This window comes from Camellia sinensis, chromosome 3, assembly GCF_055761805.1.
Source record: "Camellia sinensis isolate YWXY chromosome 3, ASM5576180v1, whole genome shotgun sequence".
NCBI lineage: Eukaryota > Viridiplantae > Streptophyta > Magnoliopsida > Ericales > Theaceae > Camellia > Camellia sinensis.
This window is the reverse complement of record NC_138963.1, coordinates 66,530,025-66,557,132: the sequence shown is the minus strand read 5'-3', so window position 1 is coordinate 66,557,132 and position 27,108 is coordinate 66,530,025. Positions and strand designations below refer to the sequence as shown.

The following is a 27,108-nucleotide window of genomic DNA, read 5'->3' as shown; positions in this document are numbered from 1 at the left end:
AAATTAACGTGAATAATGTTATATGTATCAATTAATCTGCACATTAGTGTACTAATAGATGACATGATATTATTTGTACGGTCTTAAGTATTTGTAACTTGTATAATAAATATGATCAATAATAATATTATGATACACATTACTAATTGATATATGTAGTACCACCGTAACAAACCACTACTTTGTCGTTATTAACCATATATAAACGTACATGCGCTGCTCACGCTTCCTCTCCTTGCAGAACACGCTTAACCATTTTAGGGTTTTCATCAGAGCCCTTCCTCTGCGTTTGTTGACTGCTTTTTCTCTGAAACCCTAACCCTAACCCTAAGGTCTGCAACAATGGTGGTGAAAGCTTCCAAGGCCGAGAGGAAAAGCTCCTACGACACTAAGCTGTGCAGACTTCTCGATATCTACTCTCAGATCTTGATCGTCGCCGCCGATAATGTCGGATCGAACCAGCTTCAGAACATTCGCAAGGGACTGCGAGGTGAGTCGGTGGTGTTGATGGGGAAGAACACTATGATGAAGCGTTCCATTCGAGCGCATGCTGAGAAGACCGGTAGCACCGCTTTCCTCAGTCTCGTTCCCCTTCTCGTTGTACGTTGTTTGATCTGAAACCTTTCTAGATTTTGCTGTGTTTTGGTCTGTTTGGTAGGCGAGAAAGTTTGGGAAACAAAATTTTTTTTTATTATTTATATTTTTTATGTGTTTTCGTATATCAAGCAGTTTGATCGAGTGTTCGAGAACGAGATTCGTGAAAAAAGTTTTGTTCTCAGCCTAGTATTTTTTGATTTTTAGTTTTTAATGTTTTCCGAAAACAATTCGTTAAAACATACAAACTGAAATTTATTTTCAAAATTTTCAATTCGAATATTATGCTTTCATGTTCTAATTAGTAAGCTGTTTTTATTTTGTGATGCTTATTAATTTTGTTTCCGACCTTGATAGGGTAATGTGGGATTGATCTTTACTAAGGGAGATCTGAAGGAAGTGAGTGATGAGGTTGCCAAATATAAGGTACATTTACGGTTATTCTATTTGTGCTGTGTGCTTAGGGTTCATTAACATCTTGCAAGTTTCATGGTGGACCGTGGGTGTGTTTGTTTTGAAAGATGAGGGTGTGAGATTGGACTATTAGTTCTATCGGATTAATAATCTAGTTTTAAATTTTTTGCTCCGGACTAATAGGCCTCCCAGACTATTAGTCCTATATTTGTGGGATTATCCTATCCCATGGCGGGATGGGATTATTTTTATGGGATTAGGTTCTGAAATATTCATTTTACCCATGCTATTACTTAGCAAACAATTAGAAAATGGTAAAATAGTTTTTGAACATTTATAAATTATTTTTTTAGTGTTGTTAATTTAAAATTATATATTAAATAAAAAACTTAAATTATAAATTATAAATTAAATTTAATTAAAAATAATAAATTGCAAATTATGGCCTTATAAATTAATTTTTTTTAGTGTTGTTAAAAAATTAAATTTACATATTAAATAAAATTATTTTTTAGTGTTGTTAATTTAAAATTATATATTAAATAAAAAATATAAATTATAAATTAAATTTATTTAAAAATAATAAATTATAAATAATGGCCTTATAAATTAATTTTTTTTAGTGTTGTTGAAAATTTAATTTATATATTAAATAAAATTATTTTTTATTGTCGTTAATCTAAAATTATATATTAAATAAAAAATATAAATTATAAATTTAATTTAATTGAAAATAATAAATTAAAAATTATGGCCTTATAAATTAAATTTTTTTAGTGTTGTTAAATTATAAATTATAGATTACAAATTTAAAATTATATATTAAACAAAAATTATAAATTACAAGGGTAAAATAGTCTTTTAAACATTTATCCTTATTCACTAAAAATAGTCCAATCCAGACATCTAATCCCATGATTAAACAAATACAGGATACAAATCCAATCCAATTAAATAGTCCGGAGACAATGAATCTCGAGACTAACAGACCGATGGATTACAATTTCTCCATATCCTATCCGTCCAAACAAACACACCTTTAGTGTATATGTGCCTTTTAAGATTACTTTCATGTGTTTATTTCCATATTTGATTTCCATTTATGATTGGGATCTGTAGATTTGACATACGTTCCATTCAGAATTTCCGATGCGAGAGAAAATGGTTATCAATCTATAATACTATATAAAGTGAAAAACTCAATTGGTGTCGGAGCTTTGCTTACTTCTTCTAATGTCATGTGTTTCTCATTTTTTTATTTAGAAAAAAAAATTTAGATAGATAGGAGTTTGACTTGAACCTTAGTAAGTCTAACAATATTTGTTTTAATTTTACTTTTTTAAATTGCACACATATCACGTTTATCAACCTCTAATATTTATATATGCGAACATTTTATTTCACATTGGTGATCGAAAATTTTGATAGTCGAGAAAAGTATTATTACTTTCTCTTGATCTGAAAAAATAAATTTGAACCATTTTATGGTCACATTATAACACTAAAAATATTTTGGCCCAAAATCACCATAATGGTTTTCGATTTGATGTTGGAAAGAGTTTATTATGACAATACACATGGTGATGGTCCATGCTATATGTAAGTTATCTTTTGAATTAGTGTTGATCCGTTTAATTATAGGTCATTGTGGTAGTAATGTCAATAAATTATCAAATTAAAGTTGCTTATGTCACATTATGGTGTTTGGATCTATATTATCTGAAACGGAAAAACAGGAACGTGATAAGCCCAAATATGATACGATAGGAGTAAACTTGTATATATTATACTTATGAATTTAAGTTATTTTTAGAGTAATTTTCTTTTAATTATTAGGTATCTAATAAAATCTAGTTTTTCTTCTTCATGTAGTAAAATATTTCACTACAAAAAAAAACACCTTTGGCGACTAAATTTTTAGTCGCCAAAGGTCCCATTTTAGTCGCCAAATGTCAAAATTTCACTTTTCCCGACTAAAAAGTTTAGTCGCCCATGTTGTCGCCAATAAATGGTCGCGGATGCCTTTGGCGACTAAAATACTGTTAGTCGCCAATATATATGTCTTCAGCGACTAAAGATTTCGTCGCCAATAGTCATTTTTATTTTATTATTTATACCTTTGGCGACTAACAGTTTAGTCGCCAATAGTTCATTTTTTATTTTATTATTCATACCTTTGGCGACCATTCACTTTAGTCGCTGAAAGTGTTTTCAGGAAAAAAAAATTTCTGCCTCCGCTGCTAGCAGGTTTCGAACTTGCGCCAACCCACGCCAAACCCTTTGGCACAACACTCTCTCCACTCTGCCACTATATCATCATATGATCATATATGCAATATATATTATTTATATACTATATTAACCGCAATTAATACAAAATAATATTTATAAATATAATTTTTTTTAATTCAATATAATTTTTGTCAAAAAATAAATTATTTGCTAAAAAAAAAATTATGCGACTTTTGGCGACTAAAACCATTTTTTAGTCGCTAATTGTATTATTTTGGGCTACTAATTACTTATTTGTCGCTAAAAAACAAGTTCTCAATTAAAAATCAGGACTTTTGGCGACTATCCAGAAATTTCGTCGCCAAAACCACTACTTTGGGCGACTAAAATGGATTTTCGTTGGCAAAACCCCCACTTTCAGCGACTAAATTGTTTTTAGTCGCCAAAACTGCTATAATCGGCGACTAAACCTGTTTTTTGTCGCCAAAACCGTAACTTTTCGCTACTAAAGTATTTTAGTCGCGAAAAACTGTGACTTTTGGCTACGAAACAAAGTTTAGTCGCTAAAAACCCTATATTCGGCGACTAAACTTCATTTTAGTCGCTAAAACCCTGCTTTTCGGCGACTATACTCTTTTAGTCGCTAAAACCTTGCTTTTCGGCGACTAATTCCATTTTAGTCGCCATTTCATGCACTTTCAGCGACGAATTTTTTTTTTTTAGTCGCCGTTGATGTTTTTTGTTGTAGTGTTTCTACGAGTACTATGACCATTTTTTATGTTTTATCTTGTCAAAATTTAATTTACCTTAGATTTTAATTCATTTTATTTGATTTTTTCCTTCTAAGGAAACATTTTAGGAAATTTATTGAAAAAAACTTTTGATATCGTTTCAGATTGTTAAATTTACCGTTTGGAACGTAAAATGTACCATATTTTGAAACGTGCATACCAAAACATAATTCGCTAGGGTATTAGCATTTTCTGGTAACATAGGTTTGGATATGCCATGGTATAGATTAATTGTAGGTGTTTTGATTGAAAAAGAAAAAACTGTAAGAAGACTACTTCATCCAGTATGGAAATTATGTACAAAATTAATGTCTCTATATCACCACTCAATAGAAAAAAGAAGAAAAGAAAAAAGAAAAGAAAAAGAAATGAATACTATCTTCCAACATGCTTTATGTTTGTTACTATGGTGGCATTCCTTAGGTATTTTAATTTAGCTTTTTCCTTGTATGGAAACATGTTTCTTTTTTCCTTTCCTTTCTATTGTTTAGTTGATGGATAGTGGCAAGTATGTATATTAGAATATGTGTAATTATGTGCTTAAAGAATTTAAGTTGTTGCTCAGTATTATATTAGTTAGATATAGTTCAAAATATGACAAGATAAACTGATGTTTTAAAGGATTATTGTTTTAAGTTGTCTTTTTCTTCACCACAAATCTAGATTCTTATTAAAAAAAAAATGTTGTTCCATGGATGTTGAATGCCCGATTTACATATTTACAACAATCATGTTGGCTATGTTATAATTTTTTTTTATAATAAACATTTTCATATAAGAATTTCTATATGATATTAAACCATGCTATTCATTGATTGTCTCTGGTGGTATGGATAAATTCATTGAGTTGGGTGTACATTCAATGTTAGCTCATGCCTGGTGGTCATAGGTGATATTGGGATGAATTGATTTATCTTTCGACATAATTTGATTGGCTTTGAGTGTGAACTATGAAGTATGTATTGTATACAGTGGATATTGACCATATAATTGTGATTTGGTTCTTGACTAGTAAGATCATCACATTAATTTTCATTTATACAATTCAATTCTGGTTATTGATTTTAATATCTTCTGAGCATGAACAGTAATTTTTATGAGATTTGAGATCATATGATTGTAACATTTGCATGAACAGGTCGGAGCTCCTGCTCGTGTTGGCCTTATTGCTCCAATTGATGTTGTTGTTCCTCCTGGAAACACTGGATTGGATCCATCTCAGACTTCCTTCTTCCAGGTTTACATCTTTCAAGCGCCTAACACCACTTGGTGATTCCCCCCCTCTTTCTCTCACTCGCTCCCTGTAATCTCACTCCATTTTTCAGGTGCTTAACATTCCAACCAAGATCAACAAAGGTACAGTTGAAATCATCACCCCTGTGGAGCTTATCAAGAAGGGCGAAAAGGTGGGTTCTTCCGAGGCCGCCCTTCTCTCAAAGCTATTGATAAGGCCATTCTCTTACGGTCTTGTAGTGTTGTCTGTCTACGACAATGGTTCAGTGTTTAGTCCTGAGGTGCTTCACCTCACAGACGACGATCTAATGGTGAAATTTGCTTCTGGGATATCCATGGTTGCCGCCCTGTCAGTGGCTCTAACATACCCAACACTTGCTGCTGCACCTCACATGTTCATTAACGCCTACAAGAATGTTCTTGCTGTTGCAGTGGAAACACCATACTCTTTCACATATGCTGAGACGGTGAAGGAATACTTAAAGGTTAGCACTTATTTGTGGATCCAAGGTAGAGTTTTAGTTTATTGGAATGCCAATAAAATGGTTCATAAATTGGTGAATGGTGATTCAATTTTCTTTTTTACCGAAATAAACATAGAAATTGGTATTTTGACAGAACGATAAATTAATTCCTACCTTCCGCTCCAGTAAACCAAGCACTAGGTTTCATTTCATTTTCCTTTCTTTGCAACATTGGTAAATTGTTTGAACGATGAAATTGCAGGATCCAAGCAAATTTGCTGCTGCTGTTGCTGCTCCAGTTGCTGCTGCTGCTGCTCCTGCAGCTGATGCGAAGAAGGAAGAGGTTAAGGAACCTGAGGAGGAGTCTGATGACGATCAACCTATCTTCGGTTTGTTTGATGATGAGTGAAGAGAGAGTAGTATGGTGAACTTTTTTGCTATGTTTTGGTATCGTTTAGGATCCTTTTGGTTTGATTTCTGTTTGACTTATGGGAAACTTTGGTTATAGTTGGAATTACTGTTTTGGCTTTTTAGTTATTTCATATCCTAATCAAATGCGTTTATTTCCTTCTGTAGTCTCATGTCAATGGGACGAGGTTGAGTTTGTAGTCTCGTGTCCCCATCCCATCCCCATCTTTGATGAGAGCGGAACTGGAGTGAGGAAATGTAATGTCAAGATAATTATTATTACTTTTTAGTAGGAGTGGGAGGGGGTCGGTTGCAATCACAGAATCTCTAATCTGTTATCCGTTCGTTAGATTGGTAGATTGGAAAAAATCAATCCACATCTGTCCGTCAATTAGGCGAATGTGGATTGAGCGGATTGGCGGATGGATGTGAATCGATTTGGCAGTTTAAAATTTTATAAATTTTCAACATAATTCAACTTATGCATTTCCTCAAAAATATATATATATATATATATTACAGCCATTGACTTAAAAAAGTATTACAATCATAGCATGTTTCAAATATTACAATTTGTGATTCTTAAAATATAAAAGTAATTCAAACCACTAAAACTATAAAACAGAGCAATAGTGAAGATTATATGCCTATTGTTACATTTAATCTGTTTTCGAAAACAAAAACTAACAAACATACATCATCTTTTTATTTATTACTTTTAGAGTTAGATTTAAAAATAAAAAAAATATAGATAAAATAATACATTTATTTTTTTCAATTCAAAAAATATATATTTAAGTTGAAAATTCTTTTTCAATAGAATATTTAAATTATTTTTCAATTAAAAATATAAACAGAATTAAAAACACAAAATCTTACAAATTACTAGGAGTGCTCATGATTTGACGATTCAGTTGCGGCCAAAAATCTCAAATCCACCATCTGTCCAAAACTAAGCGGATTGAAAAAAATCAATTCGCAACCGTCCACTCGTCATCACGCATCCATCCAAAATGAGGATCGATGCGGTTCAATCGGTTTGAACGGATCAGTATATCCACTGCTCACTTCTACCTTTAAGAGGGGATGGTTTTGGACGGATGCGGTTCAGACGGATCAGTATATCCACTGCTCACTTCTACCTTTAAGAGGGGATGGTATTAATGAAAAAAAAGATATAAAGGGATGGTATTAAAGAAAAAAAAGATATAAAACACAAATAGTTATAAGTATTAGGAAGAATTTTAAAAAAGTGAAATGTAGACAAAATAATTTCAAAATGATGAAAGTATAAAATAATTTATTTAATGAAGACTTGTACTTATCATCATTTTGAAATTATTTGTTCTATCCTCCACTTTTTTTATGGTACTAGTGAAAATATAAAAACACATACTGAAAAATATAAAACACAAATATTGATAAGTAATGAAAATTAAAAATATTAAAATGAGATAAAAAAGATTAAATATCAAAGATAAGAGGTAAAAAATGAAAGATATAGGAATGTTTTGGTTTTTTACTTATTATTTAGCAAACTGAAATTATATATTAATATATATACATATAAAATCTAATATTTAATTTAATATAATTAAGAATATCATGTACACCCGTGACACTGCAATTTTCTTCGCAAGCTTGCTTTTGAAAGAGTGGGTGGAAAATATGAATAGGGTGATGCAAATATCCTCCTCGTTTGTTTTTTTTTTTTATTTTTTTATTTTTTTTTATCGCGAAGGAAAAAATCAGCACAAGTCAAAATCAAGACAGATTAGATAATTTTTGGTCATTTATAAGCAATCATTTTCGCCCTTCTTGGTAAGCTGAAAATTTGACGACTTTGCACTCATATCAGGGAATTCTGTTACAAGGAAGATATGGATGTATATATTCCATTCTTCAATATTTTTGAGCTATATATATATATATATATATTTTTTTTTTAATTCTAAAAAACTAAGATAATTGAAATGTTAGCAACAGCAACACCCTCCTAGCCTTTCAAGTTTGCTCTTTGATTATTCCATCGGTTAAAGCTTATTCATTGCAACCTCTGAGTGAAATAATATGTGCTCACCAAAGCACTGTTATCTGCAACGAAAATGGAGCCTTTTAGAATAATGCAAACATGAGAGAGAGAAAGAGAGAGTGAGTGAGTTAAGTTTAACATGCTTTCACTCAGAATGTCCCAACTCAAACCTCCATAGCTTAGGTAATCTTACAGTGAAACAGACATGTGTTTTGCATCAAATAAACTAGAATACAAGCAAAAAACCCAAAATACAAACAATTAGAATTAGCTAGAAATGAGAAAGCTCTACAGCGTTGGCAATCCTAAAAGCTGAAACTTCAGTGTTTCAGCATTGTATAACACTAGAATACAGAAACAAAACATCAGGCAAGCAAAGGCTAAAAAAAAGGCTTGTGAAAGGGAAATTTCATTAGCATAGGAAAGGTTCCCTAGAACAAATTGTTGAACAAGTGAACAGCTGGTTAATTTGTACAGTAAAAATAATGATTTCATGGCAGTCAGCCGAATTACAAAGCATTTCTTCAGTCATATATCAAACATAAGTTGCATCAGCATTCTTGTTGCAAATAGGTCTGAAGAATGAGAAGCTATTTTTTGTGAAGATAGAAGACACAAAAACGAACAACATAAGCGATACAAGTGAAGAGGCATTATATAGTGTCAAGTTCCACAAGTGGAATGAAGATAAACGACCAACATGAGTTTAAGGAAGTGATATCTCGAGAAACAACTAAATAAGTGATGCCTTCTAACCTTTATAATTAGAGCATCCACATAACTGAAAATGGAACGGCCACCAATACCAAGCAAAAATAACAATCACAAGGCCATATCCTACTGACAAGCATTAAGGCAATTTCGAAAGACACGAATTCCCTGCCAAACAGATTATACAAAAATTAGCAAAAACAAAATAGTTCATTGTAAATAAGCAGATTGAAGCTATGCCAGAGTAACTTTCAAAAGATATTGACGAGCAGGACACACAATAAGCTTAAATTTATTTTCTAATACCACTACAAGAATTAACAATTTTGGCAACAAAAAAATTGGTCGCTAAAAGTCAATTTTTGGTCGGCAAAAGTTATCCGCGACCAATTTTTTTGGTCGCTACTTTGGTCGCCAATTGAGGGTCGGCAAAAGTAATTCGCGACCAAAATTGTGGTTGGTCGGCAAAAGTTGGATTTCGCGACTAAATTTTTGGTCGCTAAATATTTAATTACCGCGACTAATTTATTTTGTCGCCAAAACACTTTGGTCGCGAAAAGTGATATTTTCCCGACTAAAAAGTTTGGTCGCCAATTGTGACATTCCGCGACCAAAAATTTTGGTCGCCAATCGTGACATTCCGCGACCAAAAAATTTTGGTCGCCAATTGTGACATTTCGCGACCAAAAAATTTGATCGCCAATTGTGACATTCTGCAACCAAAATTTGTTTGGTCGCCAATTGTGACATTTCGCGACCAAAAAATTTGGTCGCCAATTGTGACATTCTGCAACCAAAATTTGTTTGGTCGTCAATTGTGACATTTCGCGACTAATCAATTGGTCGCCAATTGTGACATTCTGCGACCAAAATTTATTTGGTCGCCAATTGTGACATTTCGCGACTAATCAATTGGTCGCCAAAACTATAAAAACAAAACCAGATTTTGGTCGCCAATATCCAACAAAATAAACCTGTAATTTATAATAATTCATCCATTTTATTCAATATAATCTGTAAAAAGAAGAAATCATTCAAACCGACAAATAAATTGAGAAGTCAACAATCAACAAAATACATATATCAACCATTTCTGAACCTGTTTAATTAAAATCAGCATCTATTATAAGTTTACATCCACAAATAATTCGAAACTACATATTTCATCTAGCAAAAAAATTTAACACATAACAAGTACTTGTTATTATGTTTTAAATTTTTATCCATGTACATCAACCCAAAAATATAACTAGTAGTCTACCAAATATTTTCTATACACACCCATCCAAAAATATAACTAGTAGCGTATCCAAAAATATAACTACTAGTCTACCCTAATATTTTCCATATACATCTATACAAAAATATATAATCCTTCCAAAAATACAAAAAGTGCCAATTTGTCTTGTACAATTTAGCTTTGTGCACGAGTTCATCCATCTGTACCAAAGAAAAAGAGAAATAATGTCACTTAAAATTGGACAAATAATGAAAAATGTCCATGAAAAGCAAAGGTCACATTAGCAAATTAAAATGACTACCATTATCAAATTGTAAATAAAACAATAGCATTCTTATGTCTATAGAATAAATTGGATGAGCCACCATTCCAGATCCAATATAGTGCCACACAGCAGAAACCAAACACGGCAACTGAAATTGATCCATATTGTCAATAACTCCTGTCTTCCTCAATGAACCTTTCATGTGAATTAAATTAAACTCCTATTTTGGCAACCTATATATCTAGATTTATAAATAATGAATGAATGGATGATGAACAGGTTTCATTACATGGCAATATCGGAGCAGATGCAAAGGGAGATGCCAATGCCGGAAGATCGGATAAGGAGTGTGGCACTTGACTACCCAGAGGCTGTTCGATTGATTAACCCAACCAATTCACTCCTCAAAGGGGAGGTAGGTAGTCTAGTAAAACGGAACTTTTTATACCTGGAAAAAAGTTAAGTTTGTGACTATTGGGTAGTTTTATTTCTAATCGTTTTTATTTAGAGATAAGTATTAGAAAAAGCAAATACTAATATATTACTTTATATTTATCATGCATGTATTGATCAGTGATATAAAAAAATGTTTAAAACAAAAAATAATATATAGCAGCTCTCTAATAAATTTGATACATCGATGATTAATAGTTTGTATTTATAGTTGACTGTCACCTATAAATAATAATTTCGCTTAATTTATCAAACGTAATTTGAGCAAGAACCTCGACTACATCAACAGAATTCTTGCACAACAAAAAGGTCCAGAGATCCAAATATCAGTCTCAAGTTAAAATTTGAAGCTACCTGTGACAAAAACATACAATTGAGAGACGTAACACTCAATAGCACTTGATTCAACAATGTGATGGCATAATAAAGCATTATCAGCCAGCTAATTCATTAACACTACACAAATTGGTTCCACTACTACCAATATCGTCTAACATTATCCTCCAAAAAAGCTAAGATAACCTCAAACCCCATTGGCCTGGTTGTAATTATGTCAAATCCTCAATTTCACTTTCGGTTTTCATTTCAAATACTTCAAGAACAAAAACTACCACAGTTTCAACAAAGTGCCATTTTCAGGCCATGTTCACTAGGTAATGGACTCGAGGTCATGAAAAATGCAGAAAACTAGATGGGCCATTTCAGCAAACCCTACAAAGCGATTAGGATCACCTTGCCTGTGAGGGACTAAGAGCAACAACTTAGTTGTATATAGAAAAAAACAGTTGTGTCTGATCCTTAGTTGTATATATATAAAGCTTACGCAGCCTCTGATTACTAATAACACCACCAACATATTTGATTCTATCATGACAACATACAACACCCACAAGCATGTGAACTACGGTAGTACAGTTAAACTTGAAAAATATATGCATAACTGTTTCCAGGATGTTAAAGATTACCTTCATTTCTCTATAAGAAATCTCATTCATTGGGCACTCAGCTGCAAATTCATGCTTTAGTGACAAACAACTCCAACAATCGCTTCCTGAGATATTATTATCAGAAATTATTTTCTTCAAAGAATAAGAAGATGATGAGATGACAACGGTGATGATGATTATACAAATTGTGTTATGCCTTCAGCAAATAAATTATTGGTAGCATGCTTGTTGGCTTACTTGCATAAAGATGATTCAGTAGAAGGGTATATTGCCCCTTTTGCAGAGGTGCCTTGCTTTCTTCCAGTAGTTCCAAGAATGACTTCATGCAAGCCAGACTTGTTCCAGCATATTGAATACCTGTGAATGAATGCATAGCCAGTCTAACGAAAAAGATACAGTCCCAAAATAATTTCTACACCTTGATCTGGTGAAATGAAGCAAACTTACCCACATGTTAAAGTTGCCATCCCTATTGGTCAGTTTCTAATTATTGATGGCCACTAATTATTGATGGCCACTACTGAATGTGTGTTTGTGCCTGTGTCTCTGTGTGTGTGTGTGTGTGTGTGTGTGTGTGTGAGAGAGAGAGAGAGAGAGAGAGAGAGAGAGAGAGAAAGAAAGAATGAGAGAGAAACACTAATAAATTCTCAGCATTTGCATGATAGGGACCTAAAATCATTGTGTGAGAATTTTGGATTCTATGATTCTGAATGGGACAACAACTAACTACTAAGTAATATATATTCAAATGAAAGCTCTCTGTTAGACTATTACTAGGTGGATCAATGCATGATAGGGACCTAGGATTCTAGGACTCTCTTTCCTATTGTTTACTATTGAATGAATAAAAGAGGCCTCAAAAAAACAGGGGCAAAAAAAAAACAAGGGCTGGGCTGAAGTCACCTTCTTGTTGCTGCAAAAAACAGATGAAATCAACTTCAACAAAAGGGAGGAAATCGACTTCGAGTGGCTCTTCTTGCTACACTGCAAAAAAGAAGAAAAAAAAATGTAAAAAACCAAGAAGAAGAATCAAAGAAAAAATGAAGAATAAAAACGATGAAGAAGAAGAATCGAACAAAGGACACTCACCGGAATTTACTCAATGTGTAGCATTTTGGGCTTGGTTGTAAGAGTAACTAGGTTAGGTTTGTTATTTTGAAGTGTGTGTTTGAAGATTGGCTTGTGCAAGTTGTTCCATTACACAAAGGCAAAACTGCAAATGTGCCTGAAAGATTGAAAATTTGAAAAGTCATTTGAAATTCTAAATTTGCTTTCCTCCTAACAGAAGAGTTTCAAGCTGTCAACTTTCACTTTCTATAAATATAGTTTATAAAAAGGCATTCAGCTTTCTCAAACATCATGCGTTGTGTTCCCAAAAAAAAAAAATCATGTGTTGTGGCAAAAATTGTTCCCTACTGAAACTCTACTTCAGTAACACAATTTACTGTTGTATCTATCAATAAGTGCTCTTTTGACATAAAAATCTATAATTACTCTGACATTAAAAAAAAAATTCAAGAATCACAACTAAACACTGCATTGAATTCCAGCCGGATCTTGGTTCCTTGTCCTCACAGAATGATATCCTCCTGTACACTAACAGTAAGGGTCTTGTTTGGGAGCACGATGCTTTTAGTCACCACGACTTTATCTTCAACTGTCACAGCTTCTCCTGCATCAGAGAGAAAAACCCATTATTATGAGATGGCATTCTGCTTCGGACACACGAGACATGAGAAGGATAGGGTGATTACCAAGGATGGTGATTCCAAGCTTGGCATTGTAGTCTCCTTCAGATTGAACCACAAAATCAAAAGTAGGGTCAGTTGTAAAAACTAGAAAGAATGCACAAAGATTTGATCACACCAAGTATCAATACGTTTTTTAGCTTCAGTTGTCACAACAGATCGCCACTATTGGACTTGGGAAATCTTTTAAAATGCCCGGGATGATAGAATCATTAAAATTTACAAGTGGCAACAAATTATTGACAGAGAGACAAAAAAATCTAGCATGTCAAGAGCTTCAACATATTGACATGTCAAAGACATTTAGAAGCTTTAACTTAATACCACACTGATAAAAAAGGCGAATCAATTGGCACTTTTAGGAATATCAAATGCTTTCAGAACAGTGAAAATGTGATCAAGCTTACCTGGGCACGCGACCATTTCCCAATAGATGATTTCCTTCCAACAATAGCATGCATAACTACTGCATTTTCCTGTCAGGAGATTATTAACATATTAATCTCAGGTCTTAGGTGTAACTGTTCTATAACGTTTTTCAACTCCTTACCTTTATTTAAACATCATCTAAGATGATGCAACTTATAAGCCTTACACCTGCTGCTATACGAACATTTGCTGAGATTGAAACATTAGGGCCAATCTGTTTAAATGAAAATGAACAAATTTAAATATACAAAATGGGAAAGAAAGGCTGAAAATCATGGAAAATATCCAATTCAGGATTCAAAACTAGTTTCAACATTCGGCATGGGTTTCAAAAATACTTGAAAAAGCACAGAAAGATAACCAATACTGTTGAGCAATGTGAAACAACTATTGGAAAGAGATGAGACAAAATTACCTTAGCAGTTGGATGTATTTTTGCAAATGGACGAACATAAACATCACCTTAATTAATTTCCTACTAGCAGCCAAAAACTTCAATTTCACTGACAATGATCGTCTGAAGTTTGGAGGAGCCCAGTATTGTTCCTACGAAGGAAAAAACAATAATCACTATTGGAATGAATATAGAAAAAAGAGGTGAAGGTCAAATCTTATATTAAAACAATGTCTTAGAAAGTATTGGCATGATTAAAAATAGCCCTTGGCAGAGTAGAATGACAAAAAAATATTCATGTATCCGACACAAGGCTTAGTTTGGTTTGGTTTGGTTTATCAGGTACGTGTGCACAGGGTAGAGGCATGCAAACACAAGGTGTTACCCTAAGAAGCATGGACACTTCTAAAAAGGTAACGTATCATGTTTGATACCAACATGACATGACACTCATCAGATACTTCCTAACACTATATACATGAACACAATACAAGTTTGAATGAAATAGCTTGGAATCCAATATTAAAAACAAAAGCAATGTAAATTTATACTTATTTTCCTTCTTTAAACTCTAAAAACTATTATCTTTGACTTAAATGTATTCATATACATGCCGTATAATAATTATTTATCCTAATAATAAATATGTGTTACTTTCTCTCTTAGCCAAAAGTATGACATGCCAAAATCCTGAACTCAGACCAACTTTGTACCTGAATTTTATTTCCTTTTATAAATTCAAAGAAAACCAATAGAAAGTGTATTATGAAACTGAGTTCTTAAGAAAATTAGCCAATTTTAAAGTCTTTACCAATTTTTTTTCACCTTAACTCATTTCAGTGTGAAAAATCCAGATACAGCCAAATAGTCATCAAACATTCAGATTTGCCAGCCAAAGTAGAGTGAATGTCATTAAGCATGTTAATGAAATGAGAGCCATGTTGATTTCCGTACCTTGCTAACTTCAAGTGCAGATTGAATGACATAGTTGGCAAAAGGGTCTTGCAGCAACTGTTCAAAGTGAGGCACTGAAAGCAATTCATGGATGATTCTTGGACGGCTCTCTTCAAAATGTTTGAGGCATTTTTCAACAACATGACTGCTGAATTTTTGCATCGAGAGGTGCACATAGTGCCCTTCAAACTGAGAAATCAAGCCGGCAGCAGCTAAAGGGATCTCCTGTATAACGTATTGGACAACATAATTTCTGGGATCCAAAAAAAAACAAGCATTCAATTGAAAACAAAATATTAAAATATGCCATGAAGCCAAATACAAATAATTAAAGCAACCATCACAAGACCAAATTACTTCTAATGAGATACAGAGGTAGAGGGGTAGAGGTTTATACGGATGTACATAGTGCAAGAAAATGATAAAAATTAACTGCTGACATATACACGAACAATTAATATTCACAGCTATAAGAAAGCAGTATTGAGGCAGAGATTTGGAGATATCTATAATACAATTTACAAGTAAGGTATAATATGTTCATTAGCATAGTTATATAATGCGAATGGTGAGATAGATGGTAGAAAAATAAAAATAAGCACGTGTGAAAAAGTCTAAGAGTAACCAGAGATATGGACAAATAACAACACATCAACTGAGATCAGCCAGTGTAACTTGGAAAAGCTGCAGTTAATTGCTGTAAGTCAAAAGGTCGTTTGGATCATAATCAAAGATAAATGCATTAACACATGGCATTTCACCACTTTAAGAAATGTGAAAAAGATGATCATTATGATGATTTGATGATGATGATGATGATGACGACAAAAATGAAAGGAGAAAGGAGGGAACAGGATGCTAAACAAACATGGGTTATGGCTGTGAGAAAGGAAGACAACAGAAGAGAGGACTTCAATTAGAGTTGACTGTATAATTTGTTTTATGACCATTATACCAATTAGTGTGAATTCAATTAATATAGAGCTAACTAGGAGGAGAGAGCAAATTGAATGGAGGCAGTAAGAAGCTGTCAGTTATGCTGTTTAACCCAGAGCCTCCCATCAAACCATCAATAAAATCGTTTGGCCTCCAACTCAATCAACCTTGTTGCTAGATCTTATATATTTCAATTCTCCAGTCTGAAACTAGGGAAAGTGGGGCCGGTTTAAGTTGGGAAAACCACCTGTAATATTGCTCATACTCTGAACCTAGTCTAAAGCCCTTCAATAAATGGATCACCGCGGCCAAAACCCATACGGGAAAGGCTACCATGTGCACCCCAGAAAGGGTGCATATGGTATGCGCCTGATGTAAAAAGTGCAACTTTTATCATAAAATGTATAACTTTTATCATAAAATGTATAACTTTTATCACAAAAAGTATAACTTTTTTCTTCACAAAAATTGTAACTTTTTGCTTCTCGCAAAAAGTAGAACTTAAATCACAAAAACATAACTTTAACTTTTAGGGTGCACATCATAACTTCACCATTTATAGCTTTCATTACAAAAATCATAACTTCCATCACAAAAATTCATGACTTCTATCACAAAATCGTAATTTTTCTTACAATGTGCAAGTGCACATTGTAGCATTTCCTGCCTACTTAGAAATGAGTTGGAATGGGCTTAATCAAACAAACCCATTTATAACATGAAAAAGAAACCCAACCAAACTCAAACCCTTAAAATCACTGTCTGATCAAAACAACCATTAAAATCAATGGAAGATTCCACAGGCCAGGTCAATAAATTGCGAACTCTATCCGTTACATTAGTGTGTCAGATCTCAATGCTCAATACTTTTTTAGCAATGTAACATAAATCATGGCCTAGCTAAGTACAAACTACAAAGGGTGAACTAGTCACAATGAAATGAGCTAATGCTAAGTAAGAAGGCCAGTGGAGCACGAAAAGTCTGCCCAGGGTTTTCAAGATGAAGCATTGTTTAGCAATTACAATTTAAAGAACAATTATGAAGAATAATCTCCACATCTGATGATAAAACACAACAGTCAACAATTTATGTATCTAGTGATTGGTAGGTTGAGCAAGCTATTGATGGGAGAGCCACTTTAGCATGATTCTCTAACCAGAAGGAACCTCTCACATTAATGATCAACTTGAAGGAGACAAAGATGTTAAGGCAGTGCTTTGTTTTTTTTTTTTTTTTTCCCGTTACCATATTACTAAATGCAGTGATATTCAAAAGCAAGATTTTGAGTAACAAATAATAGAATTACAGAGAAATCAATAATTCCTAACAAGAATGCAAACAAACCGTATCACAGCATGAAAATGATTACTTTTTAGTGAGCAAAAATACTCATTTGTTGGATATATTTCTATGTGGATCATTCTATCAAAATACAGCCATAAGCATGCATACATAGTACATAAAAAATATTCAATCAAAGATATCATCCAAACTTTTCAAAAAAAATTACCCAAAAGCATCTTGAGCAAGAAGAAGCCCATAAGCAGCAATTGCTGCAACCAACTTTTCCTGATATTTCCCAACTGACTTATCAATGCATCGATTCAGAACACAACATCCATGCTGATGAGTTGCAATATCAACACAGAACTTTGCAGCAGCATCAAATATAAACTGCCAAAGATTAAAAAACAGAGAAGACAAAGCAGGTAATGAGAATCAAATTAAAGGAATAATTATGTAATCACAGTACAGACTAAAATTAAACCATTTAGGAATGAAGACATATCTGGTCGAAGGCTTTCCACAGGCTCACGCAAATTACAGTTTAAAGGTTAGAACATGTGAAAGAAACCATGTTGTTAACACAAATTACCTAGAATGAAATATTCTGTTTTGCTGGATTACTATCAAACTTATATGTTCTCAATTAATATTCCAACTCAGACATAGTAATCCAGTTTATACCACACAACTTTGGCACTGGGGGGCAATTCAATAATAAAAATTAAAAAAGACAGCAGTCCTTACCTGAGAAATCTTGAGAGTAACAGAAAAAATGGTTGTATGAGTAGAGACGGCAACAGAATGAGTCAATTGTTTCATGCTCCAGCCCTTGGGATATGTTTGAGCCTTACATAACCAGGTGCAAGTTTATTTTATCCTCATTTATTTGCCTGATATTAATTATATATGTTTGTCTCCATATTAGGTACAGAACAATACTTATTTCATTATCTCATCCAATCCCACCCCATGCCAATGCATCATTTTGGGGAAATATTTAAACCTAAATTGGTATTGGATTGGAACAGAAGGGGAAAACCAGCGGGTTTGGCCTGTATTGTTCCAAATCTCTACATTGCCATTACTGAATATAACTAACTATATGCTACAGACGAGATGCAATATCTAAGAGTTCATGCTTCGGTCAAGCATCATTATCCATTCAAGCATCAGATTGCAAATACATTCAAGTTCTTCTCTGATTTTCTTTAATTTTCTTTAATTTTCTTCAAATAGTGAGCAAAATGAAGAAAATAATTAGCCCCAAATCGAAGGAGACATAGAGAGGAAGACAGAGACACACACCCACACACACAGAGAGAAAGAGAGAGAGGGTGAAATAAAGGACATACCTACCCGAGACAAAGCGATGGTAGTGCTAACCCTTACGGTGTGCTCGTCTAACCCTTGCGGTGATGCTCCAGTAACAGAGAGGAGGGCAGCGTGAGGCGTGAGAGAGAAGAGACACAGAGGCGTGAGGCGTGAGGCGTGAGAGAAGAGAAAGGGGGAGGTGATCACCATGTAGATCCAAGAGAGACTCCGAATGATTGATTCAATGTGCCTAGGGTTCGAATCGAACGCAAAGACGAGAGAGAGAGAGTGGTTCGGCGTTGTTTGTTCCCTTGTCTCGCACCTATTTCAAAGAGAGATGAAAGAGGAGAAAATGAGAAAGTGTGAGCTAACAGATTCTAAGATAAAAAATTTCAATTCCCGCCCCATGTTTCAAAATTTCCTCCCAAATTTTTGGCGACCAAAATACCAGATTAGTCGCAGAAAATATACTCTTTGCCGACAAATTTTTTTAGTTGCCAAATCTCAATCAACGGCGACTAAAATATTAGTCGCTAAAAGTGCTAATTTGGCGACTAATTTTTTTTGGTTGCTGAAAATAAATTTTTGGCGACCAAAATTTTGGTCGCCAAAAAAAATGTGACTTTTCGCGACCAAATTTATAGTTGGTCGGCAAAAGTATACCACTTTCTGCGACCAACTTATTTTTTGGTCGCCAAAATATATTCTTTTGCGACCAATAATATTTGGTCGCCAAAAATAATGATCATTCGCGACTAATTAATATTTGGTCGCCAAATGTCATTTTTTTGCGACCAAAATTTTTTTGGTCGGCAAAAGTGGTCGCCAAATGTGTAAATCCTTGTAGTGTACCTGCAATGCAAATGCAACATCTGCTTCATCGACTTTTAGTGTTACTCTTCTTAATTTATCTTCTCGAGATTGACCAAGTTTGAGAAGACCCTGCACTTTGAATCATGCATCTTAGCTTGCCATTTCACGGGGATCGTATCGTATTGCAAAATAAGCTTCATGCGCTCAATCTAAATCTTGTATAGAGAATTATATCCAAAGAAATAAATTCAATCAGAACACGCAGCATATTAAGCTCACCTGGTCACCTAGAACTCTACACATGCTTGAAAGTTCCATAATTCCAACTGGTGGGATTAATGTTAATTTGCAGATGTCTAAGTATGATTTACTGAGCTGCATTCATATAGAAAATTTACAAATCTCAATTAACTGTTGTACAATGTACTCTTCTCAAGTCTTATTGAACACTATGTCAGCTAATATACCTCGCCTATAGTTGTATCCTTCTTTCCCCCACGGAAAAGCTTCACAGCAGAACAAAGTATAATCTGAAGCCAAGGAAAAAACCGTAAAAAACATAAAAACAGAATAATGTTTCTAGAGATAGGTAAGCAAGAGCAAGAAGGAAAACAGCATAAAAACTAACAGGCTACAATTTATCGAAACTGGTTTGGACTTTTGGACAGTGGACCCCAATTCTAAGAGCTGAACAGTTGGCTGCAATAGTATTATGCAAGTTTCCACAAAAATACTTATAACGCTTCTTATGATGCCATCAATTAAACACATCACAAGGCATGCCAAGATCAAAGACAACTTTCAGGAAGTTGAGTTGCCTAAAAAAAACATCATTTGATTGATATATATAAAGTGAGGAACATTTGAAATAAGTACATACCTCCCATATTATCATCACTTTTAACATTCACCAGATCTCAGTTTTGGATGAATTTTCGTGATGTTACAATCATAGGGCACACACTGAATTCAGTTGACACTAGATTTTCAATTACATCGTATCTAGATTATCTTATTAGATCAAAGCATAAATAAAGTCCTTCGAGTCATGAATAAACTCCTTTAAACAGACCCGTCAATATAAAATGCACATCTTTTGAGCCATAATAGTCAACTAATTAATCATGTTAGCAGAACAAACTTACCTGTTGATGTTGTGGAAGAGATTGTATGGTGTCCATTATTGGTGATCTATAGGTCTTTGACAAAGCAATAGCCATATGGTCAACCCTCACCTGTGACAAGCAGCAAAACTTGTAAGAAATATGAAATTCTTAAAAAGGGATATCTGAATCTGATTGCTTTTAGCTGGGCTAACAAAAAGTTTAAAAACTTTATATGGTGAGACAAACAGTTACTGACAAAACATGTTTTTATATCATTAATTTAACTTATTTACGCTTGGAATGGATGAAGTTGATGTAAATAGCAAGTGCCTACAATATCAATTCCTTGCTTTATTAAATCACAAGCTGGAGTTGTCTGTTGATTTGAGTACCCATTCTCTGCTAATGAGAAATCCAAATTGCATGCAGATTCCCTCAGCTCTGCTTGTAGCAGCTCAATTGCACTTCTGAAACAGAAAAAAAAAAAAGACGAAGTAATTACACTGCAGTTTATACCCTAGTCAAAACAAAAGCATCATTTTCATCACAGATATGCCATCTACATCATTGGTTGTAGATTTTGCTGATACTACATTTACAATTTAAAGCCTATCACAGGGCTGAGTGACTACCTCGCAGTTAATAAGATTTAGCAATAGTAATATATGCAAGAAAGAGAACAAATTCCTACATTTCTCGTGGAATCTAATTTCTCAATCATTAGTACTGCTTAAAATGAGATCAAGGGAGAGCATCATGGATGCACACTTGAATGAAGCCAAGCCCCATAAAGAAGAGAGAGAAGGGGCAGAGTAGATTGTTATCGGTGTAATTAATTGCACAGGCATATATAAATTAGCATCAAATTAAATATCAGCGATATACTTGTAGATGTCTGTATTTTCAAGACTTAGATATGTCTGTTACATTAAAACTTTCAAAATGTTCTTATAATCTTTTAAATTAAAATTTGCACTTTTCAAAAGTACAATTGATTTCTGCAGATAATATCCATTGATACATCAACATTGCTGGATTGTAATATATCCATATCATCTTATTGATATAGCATTCCTTGTAAGTGAAAATTGCTAATGTTGGTTATTGACATCTAAAAAATTCCCATACTATGCCCCTAAGTTTACTCTCTTGTATGCATGATAATTGTTTAGCTTCACATAAGTATGGACGACATCCTTATTTACATATTCCGAAAGAGTGTTAAGCTTATTACATGACACCCATTGCTCACACACAGATGGTGTACATGTATAGTAATCATTAAGTCCAAAAAATTCTATAGAAGTCAACTTTTTTTTAACATTATTTCATTGACACTGTCATCTTCTTGATGATTACTTCTAAGCACATTTTCTACCAATCTAATTTCAATCATCTTGAATACAATACAAGTTCAACATATGCTACTAATTAAGTACTGTAACTATGGCAATAAAAGGCCAACCTGCAGATGCACAGAGCTTTCCTCATATCTCCAGATGCAGCTGCAACTTTCTGCCATGTTTTAAAAGATAATCAATTTCTTTGCTCATGAGACAATTACACATAATGGTGTTTGGTGCTGAAGTTTCACTGCTAACTTGAAATATAGAAAATTGAGGCTGCATCCTTAACGTCAAGAGAATTCATTCAAGTAATATTACATATACAGATCCACTACCAAATTAATGGCAATGTGTCAAGAAAAGAGAAGCAATCATTATTTATCGGAACACAGAAAAAATCAATGGTGGTGACTCACTCTGGCACAGAGTTCCAGGGCTTGGGGTTGAAAGACGAGGTACGGAAGTGCCTGTTGTAAGAGAATAGCATTCAGTCTTGAGTTGAGTCAATAACAAATAAATGAATAAATAAATAAATTCTGTTTTAGAGTTTGAAGATTCCATTTTAATTTTTTATTTTTTTTTAATAAAGAGAATAGCATTCAGTCTTAAGTTAAGTCAATAACAAATAAATTCTGTTTTAGAATTTAAAGATTGCATTTTAAGTACTTTTTTACACATTCCTTGAACATTGCGGTATCTCCACAATTGAAGTACTTAGATATGTTAACATTAAACGCAGAAAGGTCACAATAGTGGCATTGGATTCCTAGGAAAATACTGAAAATGATTAAGTTGCAACTTGTTCAATTATCAACTTGTAATTGCAACTGCAAATGTATAATTTCTCACAGCCTCGTACCTACATTTTTTTTCTTCTTGCTTTTTGGAAAAAAAGCTAGAATTCTTAGGCCAACTTCAGATAAATAAAACATGAAAGTCATAATTTCCAACCCATACATTCACTCAGATGTGATGCTGCCATACTGAGAACAGGTTGTACACAAAGTGATTTACCTTTGGTCTTAAATACAAAAAACATAGCATTTGGTCTTTCAAGGATATCCAGTTCAAAATAATAAAAAATTATTGCTTGATTAAACAAAAGCAGACCACTTGTTTAAAGAAAAGCAAAAAAGGGAGCACAAGAATTACCATTAACCTCCGCTGAAGAATCATGATGATCTGATCCTTGGAGTATGCCCGAAAAGTTACCATCATAGGCTTGCCTAGCACAAGAAATGGGTAGAAGTAGAACCAAACAGTAAGTACCAAGACCAACAACATAGCACATTCTTTTATGTCATTTTTATATGTGAAACTTCGATGGGAGGATGGAGAGGGGAATAGAAGACACCTATCACTGAGCATTACACCAAGTAGTGCTTAGCAGTTGCCTCCTGCTATTGCTAAGGATGGTTTAGGCAAATAGAAAGGAGGAAGTGAGTTATCCAAACAGCAGGACTAGGAACTTCCACATTCCCTAATACCAATAGGTAACAATTATCCTTGTTGATGGAAACCAGCTAAGTTGTTAGGGTGACAATTCAATTACACATTGGTTGAATAAAACTATTGGAGAAATGTTTTGAAGATGTAAGCAATTTAGGGAGAAGGCCAGGCATCAAAGAGGGCCTTAGCAGAAGAAATCTTGTCACCAGACCTGATGAATTAGAAAGGATAGTGAATAAAGATGACTAACTAAAGCAAGTAACTAACTTACAATTCAATGACTGCAGTCTTGGAAGAAATCTATCTGCTAGGTCTATAGCATTAGCTATTCCTGTAAAAGCAAATGGAATATGAGAACTCCCCTACCACAGGCAGCTAACAGCTACTCTGTCATCAAATTCTGCACAAAATCACATAAATAGAGCAAAAAAAGTTTAAAACATTGTATTTGCAACATCATACCTATCAATATACATCTAGCGAAAGGGAAAGTCGTAAGCATGAAAAGATCGTGAAGTACAGCCCGGTCTTTAGTTATTAAATAATCCAATTCATCAGCAATAATTAGCCTGTAAACAAGAAATCCACGTGAGCACAACCATACTTATGGTGATACTGATATTCTTAAACAAGTTACATCATATTTTTAAAGTCAGAGGGATCTTGCTTTTGTTGTATTTAATTCAACATAGCTAATTGCTATATTAAGAGATCAGGGGCCCATACTGTTTTAAGGAATCTAGGACTGCATGGGTAAGGAAATGCATCTTACATCATCTTCAGGCCAGTTGATTGCTGCTTTTGCGAGTACAAATTCTGAAGATGCTTTAATGGTGAAGTAGAACTTTTGGTTTTCTTCTGGAGTTGATTTTTTCCAAGTATCTGCCAAAGCTAATGCAATGTAAGCATATGGAAGTTGTAATTTTCAGGTGCTCAAAAGAAATAATCCCATTGATTTCAGTACCTTACTGAAAATTTCAGATGTGTTAGTAAGAGAAGTACAGTTTATGGCTAATACATCCGGTGGCTGAAAACCTGCCTGACATCAAGAGTTATGATTCAATTAGTATTAGGGTTAAAAAAGTCACCTATTACAGAATAAAAGGAAATTTATATGCACGTTTATATTTCCCAACTTCCTTATCAATTAACCTGCATTTGCATGTAATATCCTACGTCGAACTCCATAAAAGGTAAATTAAGACATAATGATTCTTCTTACGTTCCATTCAAATGACTTGTGCAAAGATCAGCTGAAGAGCTAGCTCTCAAAATTGGGAAAATAATTGCAATCAATGTAATGCAAGTGAGTGCAAGTGAAAATTGTGCCCGGGATTGCGCAATAAGAGAAAATCATACTAGCATTTGTTGTATAATTCATTTTGTTTGGTATCATTTTCAAAAGTTGCTTTTGTTTATAAAAAAATAAAAAATAATAAAAAATAAAAAGAAAAGAAAAGAAGTAATATTAAAAATACATCGATATTCTAATTTTTTCGACATTTTGTTTCTCTTATTGAGAGCCTATTGAGCTGTCATTAGCAGCATCCATATTAAAATTGTTTTGGCAGGCAAAAAAAAAAAAAAATCTGAAAGACAACTCATGTTTGAGGAAAAATTGAAATATGCTCCATAAGGTCCCAAAAAAATTTGTACTAAAATAAAAGTGACACAAAAAATATAGTGTTTTCAAACTTATAAAAACACAAAAATTGAAAACCAAAGACAAAAACAAGAACAATGGAAATGATGCTCAAAACATGTTCTGAACTTTTCCCTTAACAATTTCCAAACAAATGAGTGACCGATAATTTGTTGGTTGAATATAAACCGGTAATGCAGCAAGATTAACATTTTCAACCAAACACTTATTCAATTAAGGGCAATCAGCTTACCCCCTGTGCCCAATCGACCAGAGAGTCTTTAACTCTTTCCATCAACAGCGATTTCCCAGTCCCTGGACATCCACACACATACAAACTCCCTGCTTTCTCTTGCTCTATGCATTGTTTACAGAACTCCAAAACCCTTTTCTTCTCATCTTCCCTGCACACAACCGTATGCGGCGCCGTTGATACATGCAATGCCTCCTTCACTGCACTCAACTGCACCGCATCTATTACATAAGATCAAAACTAACATTTGGTTAATATCGAACAATAATGTCCATATATGTATATATATATATATATATATATTTATACATATACACACTTGCGGCGGTGAGTACAAATACATTGTGTCTTTTGAACTTTACATCTAAATTCTTTGACGATTTGATGAAAGAGAAAGACGGATTTAATTTCAAAATGGTTAATAATTATTCGAACGTCAAATATATCATTAATCCTCTAATTTGAGGGAAATTTCATTTTAGTTCTCGTAATTTTAATTTTATTAATTTAAACTCCACATTTTAAATTTCGTGCCAATGTGATTCATCTATCAATTGTCGTTAATAAAAGCACAACCTATAAAATTGTTTAATTGCTCAAACTTGCCTCTTGGATTCCATTTTGGTTTGTCAATAAAATCATCAGACAATTTTTTCACCAGCAATTCGCGAGATTTGACAACCTTATTATCACCAGATTCTTTTTCAATAATTCCCTGGAGAAAAAAAAAAACATAAAAATGTAAGAAACTCCAACACTATCACCATCAATGGCGGAATATCAACAGATGCAAATCGAAGTACTTTCAGACTCACATTTTCAGTGCAATTGAGGCCGCCATTGATGCATCGACGAGGAGATTTCGACTTTGTTCCGTCTTCTGCAGCCGAATCGGATCTCAATCTTCGCTTCCGAAGAGTGAAGTCGCCATTGGATCTGATGTCGCTGATCTTGATGGATTTGGTATCGTTGAGTTCATTGCTGATGATGCTCGGCATGATTGAGAGATCGAAGAGGTCAAGCTCTTACAAATATGAGAATCTGTGACTCAACTCAGAGAGAGAATAGAGATGTTAAAATGTGTTGGTTTGGTACCAAAAACAAAAGAGAAAGGGGGCAAATGTAGAGAGAGAGAGAGAGAGAGAGAGTTGTTTTTAGCGGGAAAATGTAACCATATCAAGTGTGCTTCCCGCCAATGTGTAGTGTAATAGATTTGAACTGTTTAGGAATTGGGATGTGGTTGAGTTTTTAGCTTTTTAGTTTTTTAATTATTTTGATATAAAGTTAAAAGTCTCGTTTATGGTAAAATTTTTTAATTTTTGTAAGATAAAAAATAAAATTATTATAATTTGAATGTGACATTTTATCTTATTAACTTTTTAATTTATTTTATGTTTTATAAAATAGCCTTTTAACCCCAAAAATTTTGTATGCCAAACGAGTGCTTAGTCAGGTTCATCAGTTAGAGCTTCTACTTCTACGCTTACACTTTTCTTTCATCAAATTTAAATTTGATGAAAAAAAGTTTAATTTTGGTGCTCCAATCAAAATATCAAACCAATATCAAATTCATGATGTCTTAAAATTTTTATCAAATCAATCAGCGTTTCATCAAATTAGTAGGTGATCGTTAGGTCGAACGTCCTCCCGGACAT

The 27,108-nt window shown here is 33.6% G+C and overlaps 3 protein-coding genes across 13 annotated transcripts; 1 reads left to right on the top strand and 2 right to left on the bottom strand.

The window, feature by feature from the left end:
* The first annotated feature begins 237 nt into the window (after positions 1 to 237).
* On the top strand, positions 238 to 6,293 carry LOC114323904 (large ribosomal subunit protein uL10y). The gene is made up of 5 exons (XM_028271583.2): positions 238 to 600; positions 952 to 1,020; positions 5,170 to 5,268; positions 5,357 to 5,749; positions 5,991 to 6,293. The coding sequence occupies exons 1-5, from the start codon at positions 343 to 345 to the stop codon at positions 6,135 to 6,137; spliced, it is 966 nt and encodes a 321-aa protein (XP_028127384.2). The 5' UTR covers positions 238 to 342; the 3' UTR covers positions 6,138 to 6,293.
* A 1,665-nt stretch (positions 6,294 to 7,958) lies between these two features.
* On the bottom strand, positions 7,959 to 26,675 carry LOC145822582 (cell division control protein 6 homolog B-like). Of its 3 annotated transcripts, XR_014364050.1 has the most exons (17): positions 26,269 to 26,675; positions 26,060 to 26,168; positions 25,454 to 25,674; positions 24,523 to 24,597; positions 24,331 to 24,440; positions 24,021 to 24,127; positions 23,830 to 23,889; positions 23,262 to 23,335; positions 22,526 to 22,576; positions 22,229 to 22,278; positions 21,098 to 21,230; positions 20,803 to 20,892; positions 20,125 to 20,187; positions 19,937 to 20,032; positions 19,697 to 19,786; positions 8,925 to 9,047; positions 7,959 to 8,230 (listed from the first exon to the last, which is right to left on the bottom strand). XR_014364050.1 is itself a non-coding variant. In XM_082919946.1 (16 exons), the coding sequence occupies exons 1-16, from the start codon at positions 26,449 to 26,451 to the stop codon at positions 9,006 to 9,008; spliced, it is 1,554 nt and encodes a 517-aa protein (XP_082776072.1). In that variant the 5' UTR covers positions 26,452 to 26,593; the 3' UTR covers positions 8,293 to 9,005. The 3 variants fall into 3 exon arrangements, 1 of the variants encoding a protein (XP_082776072.1); XR_014364051.1 differs by lacking the exon at positions 7,959 to 8,230 and having other exon boundaries at positions 8,293 to 9,047; positions 19,697 to 19,811; positions 26,269 to 26,593; XM_082919946.1 differs by lacking the exon at positions 7,959 to 8,230 and having other exon boundaries at positions 8,293 to 9,047; positions 26,269 to 26,593.
* On the bottom strand, positions 10,059 to 19,195 carry LOC114281178 (putative pumilio homolog 7, chloroplastic). 9 transcript variants are annotated; one of them, XM_082919929.1, is made up of 14 exons: positions 18,890 to 19,195; positions 17,757 to 17,920; positions 15,310 to 15,562; positions 14,377 to 14,507; positions 14,083 to 14,175; positions 13,940 to 14,008; positions 13,539 to 13,574; positions 13,310 to 13,456; positions 12,874 to 13,009; positions 12,688 to 12,768; positions 12,022 to 12,141; positions 11,803 to 11,888; positions 10,674 to 10,832; positions 10,059 to 10,319 (listed from the first exon to the last, which is right to left on the bottom strand). In XM_082919929.1, exons 1-5 carry the CDS (start codon positions 19,052 to 19,054, stop codon positions 14,136 to 14,138), a joined length of 753 nt encoding a protein of 250 aa, XP_082776055.1. In that variant the 5' UTR covers positions 19,055 to 19,195; the 3' UTR covers positions 10,059 to 10,319; positions 10,674 to 10,832; positions 11,803 to 11,888; positions 12,022 to 12,141; positions 12,688 to 12,768; positions 12,874 to 13,009; positions 13,310 to 13,456; positions 13,539 to 13,574; positions 13,940 to 14,008; positions 14,083 to 14,135. The 9 variants fall into 9 exon arrangements, with proteins under 9 accessions (XP_082776055.1, XP_082776056.1, XP_082776057.1 ...); XM_082919930.1 differs by having other exon boundaries at positions 13,313 to 13,456; XM_082919931.1 differs by having other exon boundaries at positions 13,318 to 13,456.
* Positions 26,676 to 27,108: the final 433 nt, after the last annotated feature.

Bases quoted from the DNA above. Each gene is read 5' to 3' on its own strand.
- LOC145822582 (XM_082919946.1), bottom strand. From the start codon at position 26,451: ATGCCGAGCATCATCAGCAATGAACTCAACGATACCAAATCCATCAAG. The intron at 25,675-26,059 runs GCAAGTTTGAGC...CTTATGTAATAG, and splicing joins ACCAAAATGGAATCCAAGAG to ATGCGGTGCAGTTGAGTGCA. The intron at 20,033-20,124 runs GTATATTAGCTG...ATATGAATGCAG, and splicing joins AGGATACAACTATAGGCGAG to CTCAGTAAATCATACTTAGA.
- LOC114323904 (XM_028271583.2), top strand. From the start codon at position 343: ATGGTGGTGAAAGCTTCCAAGGCCGAGAGGAAAAGCTCCTACGACACT. The intron at 601-951 runs GTACGTTGTTTG...CGACCTTGATAG, and splicing joins GTCTCGTTCCCCTTCTCGTT to GGTAATGTGGGATTGATCTT. The intron at 5,269-5,356 runs GTTTACATCTTT...TCCATTTTTCAG, and splicing joins CTCAGACTTCCTTCTTCCAG to GTGCTTAACATTCCAACCAA.
- LOC114281178 (XM_082919927.1), bottom strand. From the start codon at position 19,054: ATGGTGATCACCTCCCCCTTTCTCTTCTCTCACGCCTCACGCCTCACG. The intron at 17,921-18,889 runs GTAGGTATGTCC...AATCTTTGGCAG, and splicing joins CTACCATCGCTTTGTCTCGG to TTTATATTTGATGCTGCTGC. The intron at 14,508-15,309 runs GTACGGAAATCA...TTTCCTTCGTAG, and splicing joins CTGCACTTGAAGTTAGCAAG to GAACAATACTGGGCTCCTCC.